The 24,708-nt window shown below is 42.7% G+C and overlaps 2 protein-coding genes across 3 annotated transcripts in view; one reads left to right on the top strand and one right to left on the bottom strand.

The window, feature by feature from the left end:
* MIB2 (MIB E3 ubiquitin protein ligase 2) overlaps nucleotides 1-23,806 on the top strand; it is a 71,162-nt gene extending 47,356 nt beyond the window's left edge. For both annotated transcript variants that reach the window (XM_068121238.2, XM_068121239.2), the window contains 8 exons: nucleotides 330-486; nucleotides 1,419-1,573; nucleotides 1,789-1,915; nucleotides 11,781-12,038; nucleotides 12,227-12,405; nucleotides 17,918-18,087; nucleotides 19,302-19,367; nucleotides 22,491-23,806. In XM_068121238.2, the coding sequence (XP_067977339.2) occupies nucleotides 330-486; nucleotides 1,419-1,573; nucleotides 1,789-1,915; nucleotides 11,781-12,038; nucleotides 12,227-12,405; nucleotides 17,918-18,087; nucleotides 19,302-19,367; nucleotides 22,491-22,756 (1,378 nt within the window). In that variant the 3' untranslated portion in view covers nucleotides 22,757-23,806. The remainder of the gene's footprint in view (nucleotides 1-329; nucleotides 487-1,418; nucleotides 1,574-1,788; nucleotides 1,916-11,780; nucleotides 12,039-12,226; nucleotides 12,406-17,917; nucleotides 18,088-19,301; nucleotides 19,368-22,490) is intronic.
* On the bottom strand, nucleotides 8,253-9,638 carry LOC137430395 (uncharacterized). The gene is made up of 2 exons (XM_068121240.2): nucleotides 9,526-9,638; nucleotides 8,253-9,194 (listed from the first exon to the last, which is right to left on the bottom strand). The coding sequence occupies exons 1-2, from the start codon at nucleotides 9,568-9,570 to the stop codon at nucleotides 8,361-8,363; spliced, it is 879 nt and encodes a 292-aa protein (XP_067977341.1). The 5' UTR covers nucleotides 9,571-9,638; the 3' UTR covers nucleotides 8,253-8,360.
* Nucleotides 23,807-24,708: the final 902 nt, after the last annotated feature.

Raw genomic sequence — 24,708 nt, 5'->3', positions numbered from 1 at the left:
ATTCATGTTCAAAATACAACACTCAATTTAAATAAGCTGTTCCTTAAACTGATAAGACAGATAGACAGACAGATGGACGGACGGACATGAACCAATAGCTTAACCCCTCTTTTTGCTTCACGTGCATGGGGTAACTACGTGTTATAAAATATAAATTTTTCACTTAGTTTTACATCCTCATTGAGATTCACAGATGGACATGCAATATGTTTGTGACATACAACTTACCGCCTTTTGATTAAACCTATGAGCGAAGCAACGGATAGCCACGGCTACTTTTAAGAAAGTCAATGTTCTTTTCCATTGTTTTGTCCCCTTGTTATTTATAGGAATCAATGTGAGGCGATCGAACTGCTGCTCTCTGCTGGTGCAGCCGTGGAGGCACAGAACTTGGCTGGAGGCAATGCCATGCATTATGTTGCCAGTCTCGAGCACGTAGGTGCTCTGCGAACACTCTGCCACTTCGGTGCTAATCCAAATGCACAGGTACTTCATCATTCTCGATGAATCTCTAACCGGCATATAGACTGCAATGCAATTCTAAACTGTAATTGCTGCTGCATTTGTTGAGTTATGAAAAACTAATTTTAAAAGTTTTATTGCTTCGGATGCAAATTATAGTTCAGAGGTAGCTTTCTCACTTTCTTAGCAGTCAAGTCTATTTAAACTGTAGATAATCAGCCGAGTGCACTAAATGCAGGGGTTTGCATCAGAAGAGTATATCATGCTTTCTTTTTTAAGCTGGCTTGCTCGTTCACAACTCATCACCCATCTAGCACCATCCCTGCTTGTGCATAGCTAATCACCCATCTAACACTGAGCACAGCTCATCACCCACCCATCTAACAACATCCCTACCATGAAGCATGCTGGTGGCAGCATCATGCGATGGGGATGCTTTTCAGCGGCATGGACTGGGATACTTGTAAGGATAGAGGGAACAATTAATGGAGCCAAATACAGGCAAATCCTTGAGGACAACCTGCTTCAGAGTGCAAAAGACCTTAAACTGACCTTTTACCATTCTGGTATACCCTCATTCCACCTTAAATTATTCATTTATTATATACACGTTACCATCTCAACTACCTATAACCTTTATTTTTATATGCACTTTACCATCTCAACTACCTATAACCTTTATTTTTATATACACTTTACCATCTCAACTACCTATAACCTTTATTTTTATATGCACTTTACCAAGTTTACCATCTCCACTACCTACATATTCATTTATTTCATTTAGTTATTTAAATGCAAAATTTGCATGTCAAATTTTTAAGGTGTGGTTGGTGGCTGTGTCCTCAAAGAAAACTTTTATTCTTGTTATTTCATCCATCAAAGCTGTGCTGTGTGTGGAGTCAAAACTTGATTTTTCTACACATTAAACATTGACAATTAACTCTGCATTCTAGGACCAAAAGGGAAACACACCATTGCACCTAGCTATCTCCAGGAAAAGGAGTGAGTCAATTACTGCACTGCTGGAGCTCCCATCTCTTGACCTCTCTTGTAAAAACCGCCATGGTTTCAACCTCCTTCACCACGCTTCGCTCAAAGGTTGCTTAATGTGAGTGGTGACGTGATTTTTCAGAACAAACCATACTTTGTTCTGTTGATTTGTTAACCACTTTACTTTGGAATTGTTAGGCACTAACTACAGCCTCTGATCTCCAAATGGACATCATAGGCTCCAAAGGGTTTGTAATAACTAAAGAAAAGACAATGTTTACTTCCTCTAATTTATTTATGGCTTCTCTCATATCCACAACATGTCTCTGGTAGTGCTGTGCAGGGCATTTTGGGTCGAGCACGGCAGTTAGTCAATGTGCAAAAGGACGATGGATATTCGTCTCTTCATCTAGCTGTCCTCAACAACCATTGTGCTGTGGTTGAGGTGTTACTTGCAGAGGTATGTCCAAGCTATCCTACTCTGAGTCTGCTTTCATGGCTGTTTGGATGTGCGGGATGGTTTTTCGGTTAGATGTAAATGAGAGAGAGCCAACACAGATTTGTCATAATAAAGGGATCAATATTTCCTTGATTAAAAAAAAAATATATATATATATATATATGTTGCTAGATCCACCAGAAGAGACCGGTTAAATAATTTGATCACATGAAGACCAGCTCAGCTGGGTCAGCTGGTTACGATTCGATTGAGCTGTGCTGTTTTTTGTAAGCATAACTCTTTCAGAAGCACTTAACTTACGGGTGCAGATTAACATCGTGTTCTGCTTGTTATTTCAGTCTCTATGTACATGTAAGGGCTGGAAGGATGGCCTAGACCGAGAGGTGGTATGCACACTCTCCTCTAAGCTATTTAGCCTGGGTTAGCATCTCGACCCAGCTATAAACTATCATCCTGGTGTTTTGCAGGCAGGGTGATTCATATATGTGCACCGTCCCTCGGATGGACGTTAAACTGGCATCCCATCTGCTGGCATTAGTTGGTGGATTTTAAAGATCCCACGGTGTCCTTCGCAAAGAGTAGGCGAGCTATTGCCGGCATCATGAACAAATTACAAATTCCTGCCATAACTACTGCTGGGAAGGCAATAACAAATCATCCTGTGTATCCCTTGCTCAGAAAGCTGCTTCAGTGGTACCAACACTATGTGAAGGGTATGCTGAGAGATGGAGGTATGTGTATATATATATATACATATATATATATATATATATATATATATATATATATATATATATATATATATATATATATATACACACACAGTCACGTGAAAAAGTAAGTACACCCCATGTAAAGTTTTGACTTTTTCAACATATTTCAACATACAGCTATTTGATCTTCATTTCAACAATATTGATAGATAAAGGTGATATAATATAACATATATCATGAAACATTTACATTTTGTAGTCCATTGTATAATTTAAATAAACATAAATGCAAATTTCGCATGTGGAAAAAGTAAGTACACCCCGACATTTATCACTACTTCACAACAACACAACAACATGCATTTTAAGGCCATTTTCCCTGCAAGAGCGGGGGTTAGCCAATCACTACTTCAAATACCTAAAATTAGAATCAGGTGCACTAGCTCAGGTGCAAATGATGAGAACATTGTTAGAGAGGATCTTGGAGGAACCTGTCTTATTTAAACCCCAGACATTTCGTTTGGTTTGCTCTTTGTTGTTGAAGTGTGCGGCGTCACCATGCCTAGATCAAAAGAGCTCTCTGAGGCCTTCAGAAAGAAGGTTATAGATGCCTACGAGTCTGGGAAGGGATTTAAAAAGATCTCCAAACAATTTGAAATCAATCATTCGACTGTCCGGAAGATCATCTACAAGTGGAGAAGATTCCAAACAACTGCCAACTTGTTCAGGCCAGGCCGCCCCAGCAAGTTCAGCCCGAGAGCAGACCGCAAGATGCTGAAATAAGTCTCTAAGAACCCCAGAATGTCATCACGGGACGTACAGGTAGCTCTTGCCACTGTTGATGTCAAAGTGCACGCGTCTACCATTAGAAAGAGGCTGCACAAATTTGATCTACATGGGAGGTGTGCCGGGAGGAAACCTTTGCTGTCCAGAAAGAACATCAGGGCAAGACTAAAGTTTGCCAATGAACACCGAGGTAAAGACCAGCACTTCTGGAACAATGTGCTCTGGACAGATGAGTCAAAGGTAGAGCTATTTGGCCACAGTACCAGAAGACATGTTTGGCGAAAACCAAAGACAGCATTTGACCACAAGAACCTGATTCCAACTAAAGCATGGTGGTGGAAATATTATGGTTTGGGGCAGCTTTGCTGCATCAGGGCCTGGGCAGCTCACCATCATAGAATCCACTATTAATTCTTCATTGTACCAGAGGGTGCTTGAGGATAATGTGAGGCCATCTGTCGGAAAGTTGAAGCTCAACCGAAGGTGGACCTTGCAACATGACAATGACCCTAAACATACCAGTAAATCCACCAAGGAATGGCTGAAAAGAAAGAAATGGAGGGTTCTGGAATGGCCAAGTCAAAGCCTGGATCTAAATCCCTTCGAGATGTTGTGGGGGGATTTGAAACGAGCTGTGCATGCAAGAAACCCCTCAAACATCACACAGCTGAAAGAATTCTGCATGGAGGAGTGGGCAAAAATTTCTCCCAGTCGATGTAAGAGACTGGTAGACAGTTATAAGAAAGGCCTACTTGAGGTTGTTTCTGCCAAAGGGGGCAATACCACCTATTAGAGCCAAGGGTGCACTTACTTTTTCCACACGCGAAATTAACATTTATGTTTATTTAAATTTTACAATGGACTGCAAAATGTAAATGTTTCATGATATTTGTTGTATTATATCACCTTTATCTATGAATATTGTTGAAATGAAGATCAAATAGCTGTATGTTGAAATATGTCGAAAAAGTCAAAACTTTACATGGGGTGTACTTACTTTTTCACGTGACTGTATATAATTATATATATATATATATATATATATATATATATATATATATATATATATATATATATATATATATATATATATTGTTGCGGATCTCCCGAAGCCCGTTCCCATAAAAAGGGGGGATTAAACCCCTTCCCCCCTCCCCCCCCCCGGGTCTTCGTGTCCACGAGGCCGAATTGCCACTTCCGGGGCAAGCGTGAAAAAGGGTATCAGGTCAACGTCGCACGTACCTTTAACCCACGCTGCCACGAAAGCGGGGACTGAACCTCGCACAAGCAACGCTTAATCGAGTACGCCCGAGCGGTATGCCTATCACGTGACTCGTGCCGTTACTTTTATGGAACCCGATTCGAGCGGTTCTAGTCGTACCATGCGAAGCCAATCAATGGAAGGGACGGGAACGGTCAAAAAGAGGAATAACACGATTTATTATTTATGTACAATGATTCGCAGAAGGAAAGGGGACACAGAGAAGAAGCTTGACCAATCTTAACTTAATTCCCAGACACAGGGCCCACTCACGCATACGGGGAGATGGAGGAAGAATGTTCGCGCGCCAAACGCGCTTTGCCGTCAGTCGCTCCGGGGCAGCTTGCCCGGCGTGGCTCTCTGGCGGTCATGGCACGTATGCAGGTGAAGGCAGGCAGGAGGAAATCACACGTCTGTGGCCCGGCACGGGTCGTCCTCTCGAGCACGCGATTAATACAGCGCAGGTCACGGGGCACGGGGCAAGTTCGTGTACAATCACGATAACCGGCAATTCAATGCACTCGTTCGATGGCGCGTTCTCGTGCGTTCTCAAGCTCAACTCAACTCTGACTCTCACAGGGGCATACTGACTCCGACGCTACTGAACTGAGAACTTGAACTCATCTCATCTGAGAACTCCGAACTCATCTCTCGTCTCATCTGAGGTGGGGGGGCTCGGAGCAGGGTTTTATGGCTCTGTCCCGGCCCTACTCGAATGTTCCAAACCCCACCTCTCATCGTCGTGGTTAGCCACTCCCATTGAGCCCTGATTGGCGGCTCGTTGCTTACCGGCCACTCCCTCCTGCAGCGCCTCCCTTCGGCCTCGCCAGACTTGTTCAGGCCTGCCACGTGGCATGCTATCGCCAAAAGACCGCCATACTCACGGGCCTGCTCAATGCAAAACTAACACAGGACAGGACTACGCTTACATTCACTAAGAAATAACTGAACTATCACGAGGCTTCATGTTGTGGTGCGTCTACCTACGAGGGGGAATTATCCTTTATTCCAAAACCGTAACATTATATATATATATATATATTTACTATTGTTCCATTTGAGGGGGTAGAGGATGAATTATAATAGTATAGGTAGGATTGTATAGGAGTAGCATGGACCGTGTACAAGTAGGAGACATCTCGATATATTTAAGTAGGAGAAACTGCAAACTTAACCCTCAATAGCCCGGGCTATTTTGAAACTGCATAGCCCGGGGGGGGGGGCTAATTTGGCCCCCCCTCAGATCTCGGCCATTTATTGACCGAATGTGACCAAACTTGGCGTGTCTGTGTCCCATCATGTATTTTACAAGAATGCATAGTCAAATTTATGATATCTATTGTTATTCTTAATTTGTCTAATTAATGATGCAAATATGCAAATGTTTTCAAGGAATTCTCATTTTTTTCAGTTTTCCCCCCATTTATGGAGAAAATGCAATCAAATTTGGCATGTTTGTTGCTTGTCATATAATCTAAAAGATAGCTTAGTCAAATTAATGACATGTATTGAAATTTCATATTTATAATTGTAATTAATTTTGCAAATATGTTAATTTTTCTTGAAATTCTGAATTTTCACATTTTGATTACCACGTCAGGGCAGAAATCTTTTTTCTAGTTGTAAATTGAAGAAAGGTGATGTTTAGTGTATGTTTTGACAATTTATGATTGAAATGTGGGAAATGATTATGCAAATTAGAGACAAATGAATATTCATTAGCAACAAGAAAGTTGAATATTTCACAGTAATTTATTAGATGTGACATGAATCAGCATGCTCAAAAGCAATAACGAATGGCAGTTATATTTGGGTGTTGAAAGTCTACTGATGATAACATAACATTTATGCAAATCATATGCATAACTGTTCTCAGGTCACATAATATATCATACAGACAGTGTCATGAATATTAATTCGCACAAAGTATACAAAATTCCACTTTTGCATTGATAACGAGATCTGACTGTTACATGATTGAAAACAGTATTGAATGACAGTTACAAAAAGTTTATATTTGGATGTTCACAGTCTACTACATGTAATCACATATTCAATTTATGCAAATCATATGCATAACTGTTCTTGGGGCACATCATATATCAAACAGACAGTGTAATGAATACTAATTAGTAAAATTATCAGGAAAATTCAACTTTTGCATTGATATGATCTGACTACTAAATGACTGAAAACAATATTGAATGACAGGAACAAACAACTGTACCCTTGTATCTTCAAAGTCTAACTCGATCTAATTTATGCAAATCATGGACTGTACTGTACCCTAAAATTGTAGATGGAAAAGATGGCAAACATTTCTTTATCTGGTAATAACTAATAAGTATACATGTATGCAATCTTGACTGGCATACATGTAATCATTTGAACTTGGCGTACTGTAATTTATGTATGAAGAGATGTGCAAATTAGATCAATATCATAATCAAATCGAGATTGTTATTGTTTACAAAATGTAAGAGACACCTGACAATTATTGATAATCCTGAAAGTCCCTTTTTCAGCATGAAGTCCAATTTTCTTCCTTTTTCTTTCAGTTAGTTTTGTTTTGCATAGCATGCCAGACAGAAGTGAACAGTATGTTCTTTGCAACATGCCTCACCACAAACCTGGCACTGGCTTGGATTCTTTGGCATGGCCTTTTTCCTCAGTTTATGTCCTTCTCCATGTGACTGATCTAAGCAGGCCCTGCAACGACGACGAGAATCGCCATGATGGTCCAACAGATCTCCCCCTGGCTCTCGATGTTGCACGCCGGCTGCCTCTGTTCCTAGTGCTCTCTTCATCTTTTGGGCAATGGGTGTCGATAATCCCCGAAGAGGACGCGCCTGTATGAAAGGGGTAGTCAGTTGCTCGGCTAACGTCAGTCCAAAGTCGAACGAATCGAGCTCTCGTGGTTTCTCTCCTTTGTTGAGAGCATAGATCGTCAGTGCGTTGACTCGGCAGGTATCGAGGAGGTATGCTAAGGCCACAATTGTCCACCGGTTGGATTTCGGCTTGCAGGTGAAACTCATTGCCCGTTGATCAATGACATCCGTCCCCCCCTTTGTGTAGTCGTACAGTTTGTATGCAGCCGGCTTCTGTTTCCCATCGTCTTTTGTGACTCCGAGGATGGGTTTCATGGATGTGACCAACAGTACGTTCTTTGTCCCTGATGACTTGGTGTTTACCACGTATGAGTGGAGGCTCACGTTCTTGTTTTCCCTGAACCAAGCAACTTTGTAGGAATGCTCCTCTCGTCCATCAGTCGTCTTCATTTCTTGGGGTAACCCCTTTCTGTTTGTTTGTATTGTGCCTGTGACTGTTATTCCTTTTTCGAATAACCATTCTGTGAGTGGGAGTGACATGTACAGCCGATGAATGGTGAGATTGCGGCCTCGCAACTGCTGGTGCTCCTCCATTTGATTTATGAGGTACTTGACTACCTCTTCAGTTCCTGTCACATAGTGGTGGGTAGGGTGGTCACCGGTTGGCTTCCCTGCATATGGTAGACTGAAGAACGTGTAAGGATGTCTTGCATCGTTCAGCGAGCGAAACAGTAGGCCATACTTTGCCGGCTTGCTCCTGTTGTATTGCCTGAACGAAATTCCGGATCGCATTGGATACAAGGTTTCATCAATCGTGATGAAATCACTGGGTATCAGGGCCTCTGCACAATTCCTGTTCAGCAAGTCATGGAGCTCGCGAAACGATCGTTTCTCCATCGCTCTGGTCTTGTGTCCTTATCATCGAATGACAATTTGGTAAGCAGAAACTTGAATCGGTTCTTGCTCATTGTAGCGCCGAAAACCAGATGACCAACTCGATCGCCAAAGAGCCATTTGACGTCTAGCAGATTCTGACCGAGCATTCCTCTGTAGTAGAGCATGCCCAGCAATGCTCTTATTTCCGTTGCCGATGCTTCACGAAGGTACGAATTCTTGTCCGAGTTGCGTACTTCTGGGGTCAAATTGGAAAGGTACTTGTTGATCTTTTTGTTTGTGTTGGTCAAAACAACAGCAAGCATGTCGTCAGAGAAGAAGCACCCCCAGGCTTTCACAGGAGTATCTGCATGTCTTGCATTCCGATTGACACCAGGAATTCCTGCCAAGGCATTGGCAATATTCTGTCGTCCTCTTGCTTGTGGCAAGTGGCTTGCTTGTGTATCATCTTGTTGATGATAGCATTCTGGAGGATGAGGTAAAGTCCATGGATCATAGTTCTCAGGATCTAACGAGGTGTCGACGCTGTTCACTGCTCTGAGAGCTCTCTTTGGTTGAAAGGGATTCACCTCCTCCGCTTCAGGATCTTCGGCAGGGGGTTCATCTGCATGTTCTAAGTATTCATCATCTGACTCCTCTGGAGAAAGGCGACCAACCAGCTCGTCGTAGTCATCGTCGTCACTTTCGAACTGTCGAAATTGCTGAAATAGTTGCATCTCCAGGTCAAGTTCATGCTCAGGTTCAGGCACAGGTTCTGGCTGAGGCGGAGGTGGAGGTTCAGGCTCAACATGTTTACGCTGAAATGACAAAGGATATAAACAATACTAATTAGAATAATGTTTGGTTTTATATGTTGACAATGTTTCACTATTTTCAAATGTTATGATTTTTATGAATAGTATATTTACATTCTAAATTATGCTCACTTTCTTATTTTCCTTTTTTTTACTTTGGATATAAAAATAAATAAATGAAATGAAATAGAATATAAAATATCAATTACTCAATTTACATGCCATAAGAAATGCATTATTGTCATCAAATAACACATCAAAAAATATCTGAATGAAGAATCAATATTATTCAAGTGGCTCAAAGAAATACTGTAAGTGAAAATCTGTAACTCACCTTTGTTGTTCTTTTCCTGGGAACACCACTTGATGTTGAAGCCATGATTGGTGATAATCATCCAAATGATAAATTCTAACGAATCCAAAATTGAGAAAGATGTGATGTCTCTTCAGCACTAGCTGAACAAGTAATGACTAGAACAGTTGAATCGTTGTATGGACTAAATAGACAACATACAAGTTCACTTGTTCACTAGATACAGTGTATAAATATTGAATGGGGATGCTGAAAGGAGAGTAGAAGCAGATTAGTAGGAACAAGAAGTGATGCTTATCAACAGTGTCAATTTACTCTTTTGTCTTTCTCAGAACAGGTTAGGAAGGGATTAGGAACAGATTAGGCAGGGATTAGTATCAGTAAATAAACCTGTTTATAAAAGACTTGAGTAAGCAGAGACACAAGGTGTGAAAATGCAGTCCCATGGATCACAATGTACATGCAATTCGAAAATAGTCGTTTTTGCTATATTATTATGTTACTAATTTTCTTGTGCACTTCTTTGTTTTATTCTATCACTATGTATTTAATTTTTGTATATCTAGAATAATTCATTATAATCCACTATCAACAATATGAAAAATGTGAAATTATTTGTCCACTGACATTTTTTTAGATTGATAATTTTCTTGTTTCTCTCTTTGTTTCCCAATTCTTATGTATTTCTTTGTTTTTAATTTCTTATGTATTTCTTTGTTTTTAAATCTTTTGTTTTTCATTGTTTTGTTATCTAGAATAGTTGATGATAGCCAAAAGGGATGTTATCTGAGGAAAAACAGAAAAAAACATTCTTCTGACAACACTTCTTGTAAAACCCATACATTGTACACACAAAATCATTGGAAACCGCCATTTTTTTGTGACGTTGGTCACGAATATGTGCTATATCTCCGCAACCGTACCCCCGATTTTCGCAAATAGGGTCTTAAAATGTGCGCGAGATGTGAAAGACAAAAGTCATGAAATTTCAGCGCGAGATCTTTTTGCGTTAAAAAATTATCGCGAAAAATTTCGAGGGGGGGCTAATTTAGCCCTCACCCGGGCTATTCCGTGTTAAGATTGTTTTGTGTCTTCACACGGGGGTGGAGCTATGTTAACTAGGGAGGGTCTAAGGCTAGTTTCTCCCAGTATGTGATTTTCCCCTGTGACCTTTTCCTACGTTTTTACAAACAACAATAACAAGAAACGTCCATTAAATCACCATAACCACCGACAGTGCCGGACATTGCCGATCGGCGAGTAGCCACGCCTTAATGACGCTCAAGCCAAGGAAAGCCAGCAGGCCATGCCCCGAAGTTTCGCATTGGTCGTGGAGATGGGGTAATCCAATAGCGCTCGGCCGTTGGTGGACGTGACGTCAGAGCGAGAAGGTTCAAGAGCAGGAAGAAGAAGACTCTCTCCCTCTCTCTCTTGGTCATTGTCTCGGGTGGCTCGGCTGCTTGTGGCCCACGTGCACTTGTGAAGAGAGCTTTCAGAGCCGTTGTGGAACTTTTGAATTGTCGAAGTAGGAGGTGTTGGCGGAGCTGAGGACCGTGTTGTGCTGGCTGGCCCGGGATTGAGTGGGAGATGTTTGGCTGCCTGCTGCATGGCCTGGTGTGCTCGCGCGATTCACCGGCGCCATTTTTGGGCGCTTTGATGCGCAGTCCGCTCCTCGACCGACCCCACCAAAGTGCTCATCGAGACCAGAGCTGAGTGCCGGCCGACTAGCAAGAACATTTATTTTATTTTCTCCTTCTCCTTGTCTGTATTTGTGTCTGAGTGGAGATGTCTCAAAATTAGGATTTAGTTTTACCTCACCTTTCATTTCACCATTTTTGTGTTGCATTAATTTTTATTAAACCATTATTGTGTTGCATTTCATTTGTTGTGTTTCTTTGTTGCGAGTTTCGAGAATCAACCCGTGTGTTTCGTGCAGGTAAGCACTTTGGTGCCTTCTCCCGCACACACCATAAAAACCACCAGTTTCAGCTGCGCTCCTCAGACATTAAGGACTGTTTCGGCTATTCGTCACCCGGCGGTGTTAGCCCATACCGCAAATTAATGGGACATTCTGTCCAGAACAAGACAATATATAAAAAATTTCCCTACCTTACCTACCCCTATTGTCTAGATAGATATGAGAGAAAACTTTTTTTTCTTTCATGGTACACCTTATAACGAAACTTGGCTCAAAGTTTCACCTTTCAAGTGAAGTAGTACAAAGTGCTCAGGCTATCCTGCTTTTCCTATTCTTCTTTTTTTACCCTCATTGACAGGATCACAGTGATCTCAACTTGCAGACATGTGCCAAGAAAACACCTCTGCATCTTGCAGCTTCTGAAGGCCACACATCGATGGTACAGCTTCTGGTGATGGCTGGTGCAGATCTCAATGTACAGGACGAGAGTGGCGATACTTCTCTTCACCTTGCCGTGGCCCCATGGAACTTCCGTGCCAACATGACACCCGGTGCATCTGGCTCGACCCGTAGTGACAGACGGACAGGTCCATGTGACGAGGCAATTATGGAAGAGGTATCTTTTCCTCGCTGGGTCCTGAAATGTTGGGACCATTTAAAAATAATAAGTTAAAGGTTTATCAGATAATTGATTAATTCGCCAAGACCTTTCTTCGTAGAGCAAACACAGTAAGCTGACTTCATGAGGACTATTATTTTTGAGATGATATAACACACGCATTTTGTTGATATTTCCTTTTACAGTTGAGATCCTCTGGGCTTCTTGATGGCTTTGATCCCCCAGTACCTATTGCTGTTGCACTATGCTTTGCTCTACATGGTGCAGACATCACGCTAAAGAACCGTCAAGGACAGGTGGTCACCGATCTCATCCAAGAACCCCGAGCTGTCCAGTTACTTCTCAACTGTGCACGGAGGCACCAGTGAGTGGAATAGAAACATCACAATTTAGCCATTGTTAACGGCTTTACAACAACACATGTAACCCGAGCATTCCTCATAACCGCTGAAACACATATGGGTGTGTTCTTGACTTAATCGGCAAATTAAAGAGAAACTACAAAACATCTAAAAATGTAAAGCCCATCTGCGTCTGCTTTGTACTCAAAGAAACTTGATGAAAACGAGCTAAACAAGAAAGAGCAATCAGAAATTGCAGACACTCGCAAGGACATGTTTTAGTGATTTTTAAGACTTTTGTGATAAAACAAATATGGCGGCCGAACCACGTCACCGATGACGTCATCATTAATTTTTTTTCACCACCAATTTATCCATAGATGGCACTCAATAAATTTCATCTTGATCGGATAAAGTTTTGTACTTGTCGAATTGTGACATCATAATGGAGGAACCTATGATATCATTAACATATGTTATTCCCCATGGAGAGTTCTTTATAATGAGCCATGTCTCAATTTCTCTATGCGGCGCTTTCGGAGATATAGAGGTGCAATTTTTTGGGTTTTTTTTCCAAGATGGCGCCCGTACCACGTGACCTATTACGTCATAATTATCAGTAAAAAAATATCTACAGGTGGAGTTGCACCTATGGTGAATAGTTCCTGTCAATCGGACAAACAGTTGCAGAGAAAATCGTATTTATTCTGTGCGGACAAACAGACAAACAAACAAGAAGACGTCAGGCAGAGCACGACACTTGCAAAATCCACCCCCGCCCCCCCCCCCCCCCCCCGAAAAAAGGTTGCAATTGATTCAGCAAATTGTCCATTTCACCAAGAGCAATATTGATGATCTTGATCAAAGCTCATGTCAATAGGATGAAAAGTGATGATTTTTAGATGAAAATTGATGATTTTAGAAGTTGGCCTTTGACCTTTTGACCCCAAAAATAGATGGTTTCCCAATTCAGTGAGGCACTATGCAAATGCTGTTAAATTTTCAAGTCAATCGGATGAATATTGATGATTTTTAAGATGAAAATTGATGGTTTTGGAAGTTTGATCTTGAGTTGACCTTTAACCTAAAAATAGTTGGTTTTCCAATTAATGACTCAATATACAAAAGCTGTTAAATTTTCAAGTCAATCGGATTTAAAATGGCGATTTTAGAAATTGGACCTCCAGATGACCTTTGACCTCAAAATCAATAGGCTTCTCAATTGTGATGACCTCTACAACTTGGTGACGTTTCATGACGATCGGTTTAGAATTGTGACCTGTAGGCCGGTGACAAACAAACAAATAGACAGACAATAACAAACGCAACCGACCAATATACTTTTAAAATCTTCGATTTTGCAAGTAACAAATAGACCGACAAATGGACTTAAATGCAATACAATCAAATCAATCAATCCCCTGGCGAGGGTAAAAATAAAATTGAAAGTTTTATTAATTAGTTTTTTCCACATTCTCATAATAAAGTTTGTTGAAAATTTGACAAAAGCTCAAATGGTAAAAAGAGAAACACGGAAGCAATAAAAAAAAAAAACTCGGCTGTCTCATGCTGCGTGGTGGAAGGACTATCGAGGCCTATTTGTGCTTACTGTGACCTTGCCCTTTGACATTTTGACCCAATTATGAATTGGTCTTCTCCATATTATCATTAAAAAGTTCGTTGAAAATTTGATGACAAAAGCTGAAATGGTAACAAGGTTATGGTAATATGGTATGCACCACTTTATTCTTGGTTCAAACAATGGAGAAAACAAGAAAATGAATGACCATATACCAGCATCTCAAAAAGGAAGTCAAAATATCTTCGAAGTTGAAGAATGCTGATGTACCAGTGACAATAATTGAAGCAACGAGAATGATGAAGAAGAACCTCAAGGAGATCTTAAAAAACATCCTTGGGAATGTTAATGCAAACAAACTACGGTTGGAAGCTGGCCGAGGCTCAGTGATTATTCTGAAAATAACCCTCAAAACAAAAATTTATAAACTAGGACAGCACTCTGTCGAACACAGGACTATTAGACGAGACAACACAGCCACTGAGCTTGGGGGAAGTGCCATCAATTCCCGGGACACTGGGTATCAGCAACGTCACAACAATTGCACTCAGAAGGAATTTCCTCTTCCCCATGGATGTCAACCTATGGGGAATGTCCATGCTCTTGTCCTTTTTAATTCTAAGTGTCGAGCAAAGAAGCAGCACGTACCATTTTTAGTCTTTGGTATGACTCGACCTCCCAGATTCGGAGCGGACACTCTAACCATTATACCACCACCGAGTCTGCTGAATTGGGACAAAGAGAGAGTTTGGAGGTGGGCAGTAAAGCCTGAATTTTGAAGTCTTAACCAGGGGTGAGGGGAAGGGGTGCTGATATCTTTAGAATCCACTCAATCAGGGAAACACGGATGTGATGCTGAGGCACCAACCCATAAGGGAGAGCAGTACTCCATTGAGCTACAGACAATGGACTTGTAGGCTGTGTAGCTCTGATTTTTTTCCCCGTGCGATGACTTGGAACGACAGAGGATGTCCAGTCATTTTATGGCGTTGGAGGCCAGCTTTGCTGTATGGCCATCCCAGAAGAGGTCGCGACTGAAGGTGAGGTGAGGTCTAGAGGTTCAAGCGATTGCACCTCTTCCACTGGATGGCCATGGATTAATAGATAGGTGGGTTCATTCGATGCTCCTTTTTCAGCAACAGGATGAGCCTGAGGGTTATTTTCTGTGTCAATACACCGGAAAAAGGATAGAGCACAATCAAACAGCCATAGGTTGTTTAATAATCATTGCACAGGCTTAATGGACCTAATGGCCTCCTGCATTTTAAGTTCCTTGTGAGGGAACTCTCATTTACAGTATTTGTTTATGCTCATTTAAGTGATGCTGAGGAAAGGGAAGGCAGACCTAGGCCAGGGTATCTGAAAATTGAGCACCTGTGGGCAAATGCAAGGTTACTCTATAGTCTAAAAAGAATGTGCATGAACACACCTTTTATACTTCCTGTATACAAACTGGCTTGAACTACCTACACCCACTGTATGTAATAAATGGATGATCCCTTGCCAATTTTGTAAGGATGACATTGTAACTCAAATTCTTTGGAAAAGCACAATTTATTCAAGACCACTACCCATGTGAATAAGGTCCGGTCCATGAACTTACATTTGGGGGAACACTCGTGCGAGACCTCTTGACTGTTGTGGCATCAGGAACCTTGTGCCACAACAGATGTTGCCATGTATATCCTGACCAACGGCATGTGTCATCCGCAGACCATCCTGTCCGGTCCACACTTGCAGATGTAGAGAGACAGCTGGGACATTGCACATTAAAAATCATGCATAAGCTTTTCTGCCTTCTGGTATTCTTCTTCTTCTTCTACACATGTGCAGCACAAGGCTGCGAGTAGCATAATTGGCTTAGGGCATGGCTGCGCTTTCTGAACTGAATGCAACGCCCCCTGTAGGTTAGAGTTTGTAATTTGTTCATGGTGTTCATAATTCACCTACTCCTCGTGAAGGACACCGTAAGATCTTTAACGTCCAACGTTTCTGGCATTCATAACATACGGGACAAAATAAGTTAGGGATCATAATTTTCATTTCATTTATTTTCACGTGGAAAAATATTTCATTGGTATTCTCGATACTAAAACATAACAGAACAATTTGTTTACAACTTGAAAAAGAATATGAGCAAGTTCATCCAAGCATAACGGAGCAATTATTCGTTTCATCCAGCAACCCCCAAAATCAATGCGAAATTCACTCTGGGGCCAATAATTCAGTCACTAAAAATGTCTTGCTAACAGTCTCAATAAGATGTGTGTCCACTATGGGCTCCAATAACAGCACGACACCGCCTCGACATGCTGCGAATCAGGCGCCTGAAGCTTATTTGTGGGATCCTTGGCCATTCCTCAAGAAGTGCGGCAATCGGTTGCTGACGATTTGCAGGAAGGTGTATGCTATCAGAAACAAGACGCTGTAGCATGTCCCAAGCATGCTCTATCGGGTTTAAGTCCGGAGAACGGCTTGGCCAGTCCATGCGGCTGATGGTCTCCCTCTCAAGGTAATGGTCGACAACGCGAGGCCTGCGTGGGCGTGCATTGTCGTCCATTAAAACAAAGTCGTGTCCCACTGCGCCGGCAAATGGTCGAACAATGGGATCCAGAACCTCGTTCCGAAATCGTACACCGGTCAGCGTTCCTTCAATTACGTGCAGGTCCGTCCGACCGTCAATGCCAGCCCATACCATAACTGAGCCACCACCAAAACGGTCATGCTCAGTAACACAACAATTGGCATATCTCTCTCCTGATGAGCGCCACACACGTCTACGACCATCATGGAAGTCAACACAAAAACGTGAATCATCCGTGAAAAGAACAAGACGCCAGTTGCGCAGTTGCCAATTCACATGGTCATTGGCCCAGTGATTCCTTGCTATACGATGGAGTCGCGTGAGTATGGGACGCACAGCTGGACGACGAGCGCGAACATTGGATGCGTGAAGCCTGTTCCTAACAGTCAGTGCAGAAATTAGTATCTCAGTTGCTTGGCGAGAATCAGTATTCAGCCTTTCAGCACCAGAAAAGGGGTTTCGCCTCACCGACAGGCTTAAGTAGTGGTCCTGCCGGGCTGTCGTGGAACGTGGTCGACCTGAACGTGGCCTTTCTGCGACGCTACCTGTCGCATTAAAGCGATTCCACAACCTGGAAATGACGCCAGAACATTCAAATTTGCTGCCACATTTCTCTGTGACTGTCCAGCTTGCAGCAACCCCACTGCTCGACCTGCTTCAGCTACGGTGAGATGCCGTCTCGTGCTGGTAATTGAACCCGAGAGCGTACTAAACGTCAAATAATGCTTTTAAAAAAATAAAAATAATCAGAAGCCTTCTTAAAGTTCAGTTGAACCTACAGAATGGCAGATACACGATGTACACTTTGGTTTCAGAGCAACCGAGACAAATTATCGTGCCACAGCTGAAAAACAAGTTGCACATGCTATCATTTTACACACAGTTATTGAATACACATGGACGGTGGTAATTATTGAAAAGTTAAAAAAGTAACTTTCTTTTCTCGTAGAAAAAAATAACTTGAAGAGGCAATCCCTCACTTGTTTTGTCCAGTATATTTGACGAGCAGACCCTGCTTCTCACTCCAGCCACAGTTGTAGCGCCAAACTTGGCTGCTTTTGCTGCTCTGTGCTGACAACGGCCTTCCAGCCAGAAATGAGTTTTCACGGATAACACTCTCCGCGGGCGAGCTAAGCCATTAAAATCAAATGTAATTGTCTTGTATAGCACTGTAGTACAACTTGTCAAATAGGGGGTTAAGATCTGCTTAATCACACCTGCACAAAGTCGAAAGAGCCTTTGCTTTTCAATGTATAATTGGAGGAGCACGTTTGCCCCCTCCCATTCCACTTATCCTTCTTATTCTCCCTTCATGTTGCTCTTTTGCTGTAGCCATGTGATGAAATTCCTTCTTCGTTCTTTGTCTCGACAGAGAGCCAAGTCCAGCATCGACCCTGACGTCCAACACGTCGGGTACCGACGATGCAAGGAACGAGATCGATTCCAACGAGGCACCGCCACAGCCAGAGGAGTGTGTCGTGTGCAATGAACTGACGTCGCTCATCTTATTCCTGCCCTGCAATCACCGCATTGGCTGTGAAGGTCTGACATACATTGCTAGTGGGTCTTTGTCGTCAAGTAGGAGCTGTGGTCTTGGAGGTCTGCCTTAGTGACGCGATTTTCAGATAGCTTTGTGCACCTTTTGGGGATCCAATGATCACACATGTAAAGGACCAGAAGTGAAATTTCAAAAGCTGAGAATTACTCGGTTTCATTCATTTGTTACCAATTTTCCCTGTTTGTCGTAAAAGGCGACAAAAAAGGGTCAAGGAAGGGCATCCGGCCGTAAAACATTGCTTCAAAAAGGGGACCAAAAAACAACAACAACCACGGTCCCCGAAAAAGGCCAACCCCCGCTTTGCGGGGGAAAATGGCCCCTAAAGGTGGTTTTTATTCATTTGTTACCAAATTGTGTATTTTACATCCTTGTTCGGACTAGCTGGAAGGCTGCGCAATCGCCTCTAAGTTGTGCGGCCTGGCTTTGAAACCCGACCCAGCTATAAACTGTCATCCCGGCGTTTCACGGGCAGGTCGATTCATCATTGTGTGCGCCGTCCCTCAGATGAATGTTAAACTGGGCATCCCATCTGCCAGCATTAGTCGGCGGACGTTAGATCCCAGGTGGTAGTCCTTCGCGAAGAGTAGGTTAACTATCAGCTGGCATCCTGAAGAAATTACAAATTCCTGCCCTGACTTCCTGTGTCAGTATGGCAACCCATCTAGGATTGTAAACCGAGCCATTGAAATTGCTTTGACAGCACCGACGCTCTGTATAGAGCATGGTTCGTGATCTGATCTAATCCTTGTTTGAACAAATGCAGCTTCAGTGAATTTGCCAGTATCTTTCATGGAGGCAGCAATATCTTGTCCGTGATTGGCTGTGAATCACGTGATGCAATTTATGCTGAAACACCCGATGAGGAGCGTTGTAAGCTTAGGAGTGGGAAGAGGGGTGGGGGGTTGGGGAGGCAGTGACAGGATTAGAGTGCAACTTCCATTCCCAAATGAGCCACATTTGAGCAGAGCACCGGTTCTTTTGATCATGGAAGTCAATCCAGCAAATGGGATGTGAGGCTGCCTGGCAGGGTGAAATTGTGCCAACAATGATTGGAAACTTCTGCCACCTTTGTGTCATAGCTAATGAATTAACTCCGTGGACTTCATCATGCTTTTTGGTGGACGGCTCGTGTTTTGCCTTTTGGCCAAGACTTCCTTTCTGTAGCAGCACCGTGTTGCCCGCCCTCTTATTCTTGCAGATTGCACCAAGAGGATGCGAAAATGTATTACATGCCAACTTCCAATCGAGAAGAAGATAAGATTTGGTAAATATAAGTGTGTGTCCATGTCAGTCGGTCAATGGAAGTTTGATTCCGCTCGATTCCGCTGAAGCTTAGATTCCAATTCTTTAATACTGATGATTTCAACCACATCTGAACCCGTGACCCCTGGGATACCAGTCACTTGGAAGTGACGACCTTATCTACGCTCGGTATATGAATAATGATGCTTTTCGGTTATTGCTTCAATTCCGTGAGGACGAAACAAAATGATTGCCGTAAATATGCCCTTGTAGGAGCACCTTTTCAATGAATCGGTTGCGCATTCCTCGTTATACTTGGCAAATAACACGTCGTGCGAGCTCTTTGTCAGAATAACCACCTGCGCCACGTAAATCATTGCGTGCATACGCCATTTAACCTGAAAACTCCGTGAGTCATTCCGGGAGCATATTCATTCATAGTGCATTGAAAAATATGAATGTGACAAACCGGCTGGATCGTCATCCGAGTAAGTAGATTCACTTTGCTTTTTAATCCAATTTGATGAAATGACTAAATATCTACCCCAGGCATGCAAAGCGAAAAGTGGCGTTAAGCAATTGGTTCACTTTGTCTGGCCACAGATGTCAGGTTATGATCCAAGAACAACTTGATTTCAATTGAATTATATATTTTGAACACAAATAGGAACATAAATCGGAAACTAACCGACGGTTTAGCAGTAGTTACCTCCGCCACCAAAGGTGGATGGGGGTTATGTTTTCACCCCTGTCCGTTTGTTTGTTTGTGAACAAAATATCTCAAAAAGTTGTGGACGGATTCGGACGAAATTTGGCAGAGACGTAGCGTATGTCACAAGGACGAAACGATTAGATTTTGGTGCTTTAGATTCGATGTTGGCTTGCTATCGCTTGCCAAGCCAGGCGAAATTATTAGATTAGATTTTGGTGAAGATCCGGATCCGGATCCGGCTACTAGAATTTTAAAAGTGATTCTTCACCATTGGGAGATAGGGCCAACAACAATACATAGCAGGATATCTCAAAAAGTTATGGACGGATTTGGACGAAACTTGGTGGAGAGGTTGTGTGTGTGACAACGAAGAATCGATTCGATTTTGGTGAAGATCTGAATATGGATTCAGATATGAGAATTATTTAATTGTTTAAGTGGTTCTTCACCATTGAGTGATATGGCCAACCAGGTGGAGGTATGCTCTCTCCTGAGTGCCGTTCTAGTTTGGCTCTGAATTTGGCCCGATCGCGCATGCGCACAGAGGAGTGGGATGATATCTTTACTCTGTCTGACTTTTTCAGAACGTCATTAAGGACACAAACAGCAAGCATGAAGAACTAATTTAATGTGTTAGATAGGGTGGTGTAAAAGGCGCTGCATCAACGGCGGTAAACTTCCGCAATTTTTTTTCTCTACGACCTTTAAAATCTTTATTTTATATTTTTATCCAAAGTCTAGGCTCATGTAAGAGCAAACACATTAAACACAAAAACATAAAGTGACACATGAAACGTATAATAAAGGGAATGGGAGACAAGAGGTGGAGAGAGAGGACAGCGCACAAGCACAACAGTAGAGAACAGGGACATGGGGAGATCTGTGGAAGGAGGAGTAGTGGGGGGTGTACACGGTATAACAAATGGACACTACTAGGAATTTCAGGAATGAAGTCGGAGATTGAAAAAGGTGGATCTGGGGTGAATTAACAGGGGTAGAAACGATCAAGGTTTTGCATGGGGGAAGATAAGAGATGGTGGTGAACAGCTGTTTTAAAGACCTGGAGGGAGGAGTGGGATTGAAGAGAGTGAGGGAGTTTGTTCCAGAGGCGGGAGAAAAGAGGAATGAAGGAGTGAAGGTGAGCAGAGAGTCTTGATTTTGGCAGTTTAACCATAAGAGGGTTGCAGGCGGGATCTTGTGCGTCCTGTAGGTGTATTTGGGGGACAGAGTACAGACCGAGCAAGTTGCCTTTTTGGCACTTTCAAAAACCTTTCGTAGCAGTACTTGAACAAAATATTACAGCATTTTATGTCATCTCGACCAATCACATTTGCTGTGCGCAGACCCTATCCATGTCCTCGTTTCTCATTGTTGTGTGGGATAAGGTGTTCTATGAACTCTCTAGTTTATGAAAGATTGCAGGAGGAAAGAGGATCTTTGGAACATCGCTGCGAGAAAGATTAATCAAACGATCCTGGACAATGCAGAACGATGGAGATTCGATACGTGTTTCGCTCCTCGTGTTCGTTATCTTCTTTACTATAATTCACCAAATGTCCGTCTGTCCGTTCGAAGGTACCGCAAAAACGGCTGAACCGATTGCAACGATATTTTGGGTGGGTATTCCTGGGACCCCTTGGAGTAAAATAGGCTATATTGTTTTTCCAATTTTTTTCCCAATTTTCCAAGTTTTCCAATTATCCTGTTTTTCCAAACACGATGGAATAATATTTACCGATATGAACAGTGATGTGGCTTTTGTTGAAATTCTACTTACCGTCGTCTACTTATCGTCCCTCGGAAGGATGTTAACCCAGGTGTTCCATATGCTATCATTAGTTGGTGGACGATATAAGAGCCCACGGTGTCCTTCGTGAAGGCTGGTAAGTTATCGCTGGCACTTTGGACAAATTACAAATTACAGGCATGAATGACTGCTGGGGATCAGGGCAATGGCAAACCACCCAGCCTCACCGAGTAAAGGAGAGAGTATGTCGACTCCTGACGAACTCTTCCGATATAAACGTGCGGCTCCGAAGTAGCACGGCAGCGTGTGCAAAGCGACTGAGAAACAGGTGTAGCGGCCACTTCCGTGTTACAGATTCGGCGCGCACTCTTCACACATAAACGTGCGACTGAGAAAGACGTGTAGCGGCCGCTTCCGTTTTGCAGAATTCAATCTTTTTTCAAAATTGGCGCCATGTACTGTTTAGATTTTGGTGATTTGCGTGTGATATGATTCAACGGATGTTTATATGAATCGTTTAAAATAAAAAAAAGCCTTCAATTTCTGATATTTTGCCTTTTCATTTGGGCTCCCCAATTGAAGCCCCGCCCATAGGGCGGGTACCGTTGCTAGTTGAGAGAATGCACTCATCATATTTGTTTGTAGTTTAATTGTTTTTGTGTTTTTTTTTTCAATTCTCGTTGAAGATTCCACCGAGCTCGAGACCAGCTTTCCACTCTCGCCTCTGCCTTCGCCGTTGGCGAGCAATGTGCCGACGGAGGTGCATCAAGTCACAGCGCAGATGCATCATGCCAGCTTGGACGACCGGTACACATGCAGCTTGTGCATGGAGCGGCAGCTGAACACGGTGTTCATGTGCGGACACGCCACGTGCAGCGAATGTAGTGAAGACCTCAGACTGTGCCCGCTCTGCCGCAAACCCATTGAGAAAAAGATTCGAATGTACATGTGAAGTGTTTGGGACTGTGAATCTGTGACTCGCGATTATTCATTGTATTATAGTTATAAACTCGGGTCGACGCGGCTAATTTCCATCATGGCCGTCTGGCGGATAGCTTGCATTGACCACAACTAGACTTTCTTCGCATTATGGAGGCGTTTGTGGCCTGAAATATGCCAAATCGTTTGTTTACAAAATAAGAAATATCTTTCTCAAGTTCCATACTCCAATTTTTTTGCGGCCTGTGGGTATAGAAAGACGAATCGTGGTGCAGTCGAGCAGGTGAAGTACACGCTACTGCCGCATAGCCAACCTGGGATGTATTCCTTACCAATCGGCTTGATTGGTAATGGAACACACCACCGGGCTGTTTAATGTGACATTGCCCACAGAAATGCGTCAGGCGATGCTTTTCGCTAGTTGATGGTTCGGTGTCTGTGCGCGTGTGTGTGTCGATTCGCTCGAAACCAATGGGGTCACATTCTGGTCGAGATTTGAAATTAGTGGTTCACGTGTATTTTACTGTAATGATCCGAATTTTTCCTGCAAGCTTTGTCGTCACAAGGTGCTTATACCATGATATAAAGTTGCAGAGCAGTAACTGTGCCGCATCATATCATGAGAATAGCCCCGGACTCTCCAAACCACCTCCATCGCATAATCCCAAGTACGATGTTTTGCGTCAGCTGAAGAATAAGTGCAATGACGTTTACGATAGGGTGACGACACTTGAAACGAGGCTCAAGGTGCAATACAGTACCAGAGACCCCTGAGGCCACCACCATCGCTCTTTGAAAGCGGCACTGCCACCTTGACGTACTCTTGGCACACCTCGCAGGTGCGAATGTAGCTCGAGATCATTCTCTCGCCAGGAAGAGAGTCTGTGGAACCTTTCTGGTGACCGTGGGACAGACATGCAGTATTCGGTCGATCTAAATCTAGCACGTGACTTGCGGTTTGCAATAGAAACTTTTCGATCCAAGAACGTGTATTCCCATTACCTTTTTTTAGGATTATTTTGCTGTGGTACTGGAATCGATGGAATAAAACAAAATGATCTTACTCCTTGCGAGTGGTAAACATTATATTTAGGCTCATTTGCCCATGCAGTATCTAGCGAACACTACTATGCGGAAGGTAAAAAGTAAATTGCACAGAGTTGTGTACTTGACGTCTTTCCAGTGAGCGAGGATATCTCAAAAAGTTATGGACAGCTTCGGACGAAACTTGGTGGACACGTTGGGTGTGAGAAGGAAAAATTGATTCAATTTTGGTGAAGATCCGGATCAGAGATGCCCAGATGGTATAATTACAGTTTAATGATGATGATGTATAATGATCAAAGATGGCCGCAGAGCTACGCATGGTCACGTTTGTGGCACCAAATGTCTCGGTGTTATGTTCGTGCAGAGGGCAGCCAACTTGCACTCAGTGTATCCCCGTGGCAACTGTGGACTCTTTGTATATTAATATAGATATCCATAACTGCACAAATCAAACAGTCAGTTTGAGACTGGGATACAACAGCACATACCTCCAGACTGAACAGTTTACGTTTTGTATCCCACTTCTAGGCCGGATCTAGATCTGGAAGTGAACCAAAATCGAATCGCACCAACTCTTACACGAAGTTTCATCCAAATCCATACACAACTTTGTGAGATATCGTGGCTTACATCGGTTTTGCTCCGTCTCAATGGTGAAGAATCACTTTTAAAATTCTCGGATCCAGATCCGGATCTTCATCAAAATCTAATAATTTTGTCCTTGTCACACACCCAACCTGTCCACCAAATTTCATCCAAATCCATCCACAACTTTTTGAGATATCGTGGCTTACGTCGATTTTGCTCTGTCTCTCAATAGTGAAGAATCACTTTTAAAATTCTCGGATCCAGATCCGGATCTTCATCAAAATCTCATCATTTTGTCCTTGTCACATACGCAACCTGTCTACCGAAGTT

This window comes from Myxine glutinosa, chromosome 6 (assembly GCF_964187855.1).
Source record: "Myxine glutinosa chromosome 6, kmMyxGlut1.1, whole genome shotgun sequence".
NCBI classification, from domain to species: domain Eukaryota; kingdom Metazoa; phylum Chordata; class Myxini; order Myxiniformes; family Myxinidae; genus Myxine; species Myxine glutinosa.
The sequence above is the reverse complement of the archived record's forward strand: the minus strand, read 5'-3'. Positions and strand labels throughout refer to the sequence as shown.

What these genes read in the sequence shown, in the direction of transcription:
- LOC137430395 (XM_068121240.2), bottom strand. Translation starts at nt 9,570, where the DNA reads ATGGCTTCAACATCAAGTGGTGTTCCCAGGAAAAGAACAACAAAG. An exon ending in CCAGGAAAAGAACAACAAAG is followed by an intron (nt 9,195 to 9,525) that starts GTGAGTTACAGA and finishes TTGTCATTTCAG; the next exon opens with CGTAAACATGTTGAGCCTGA.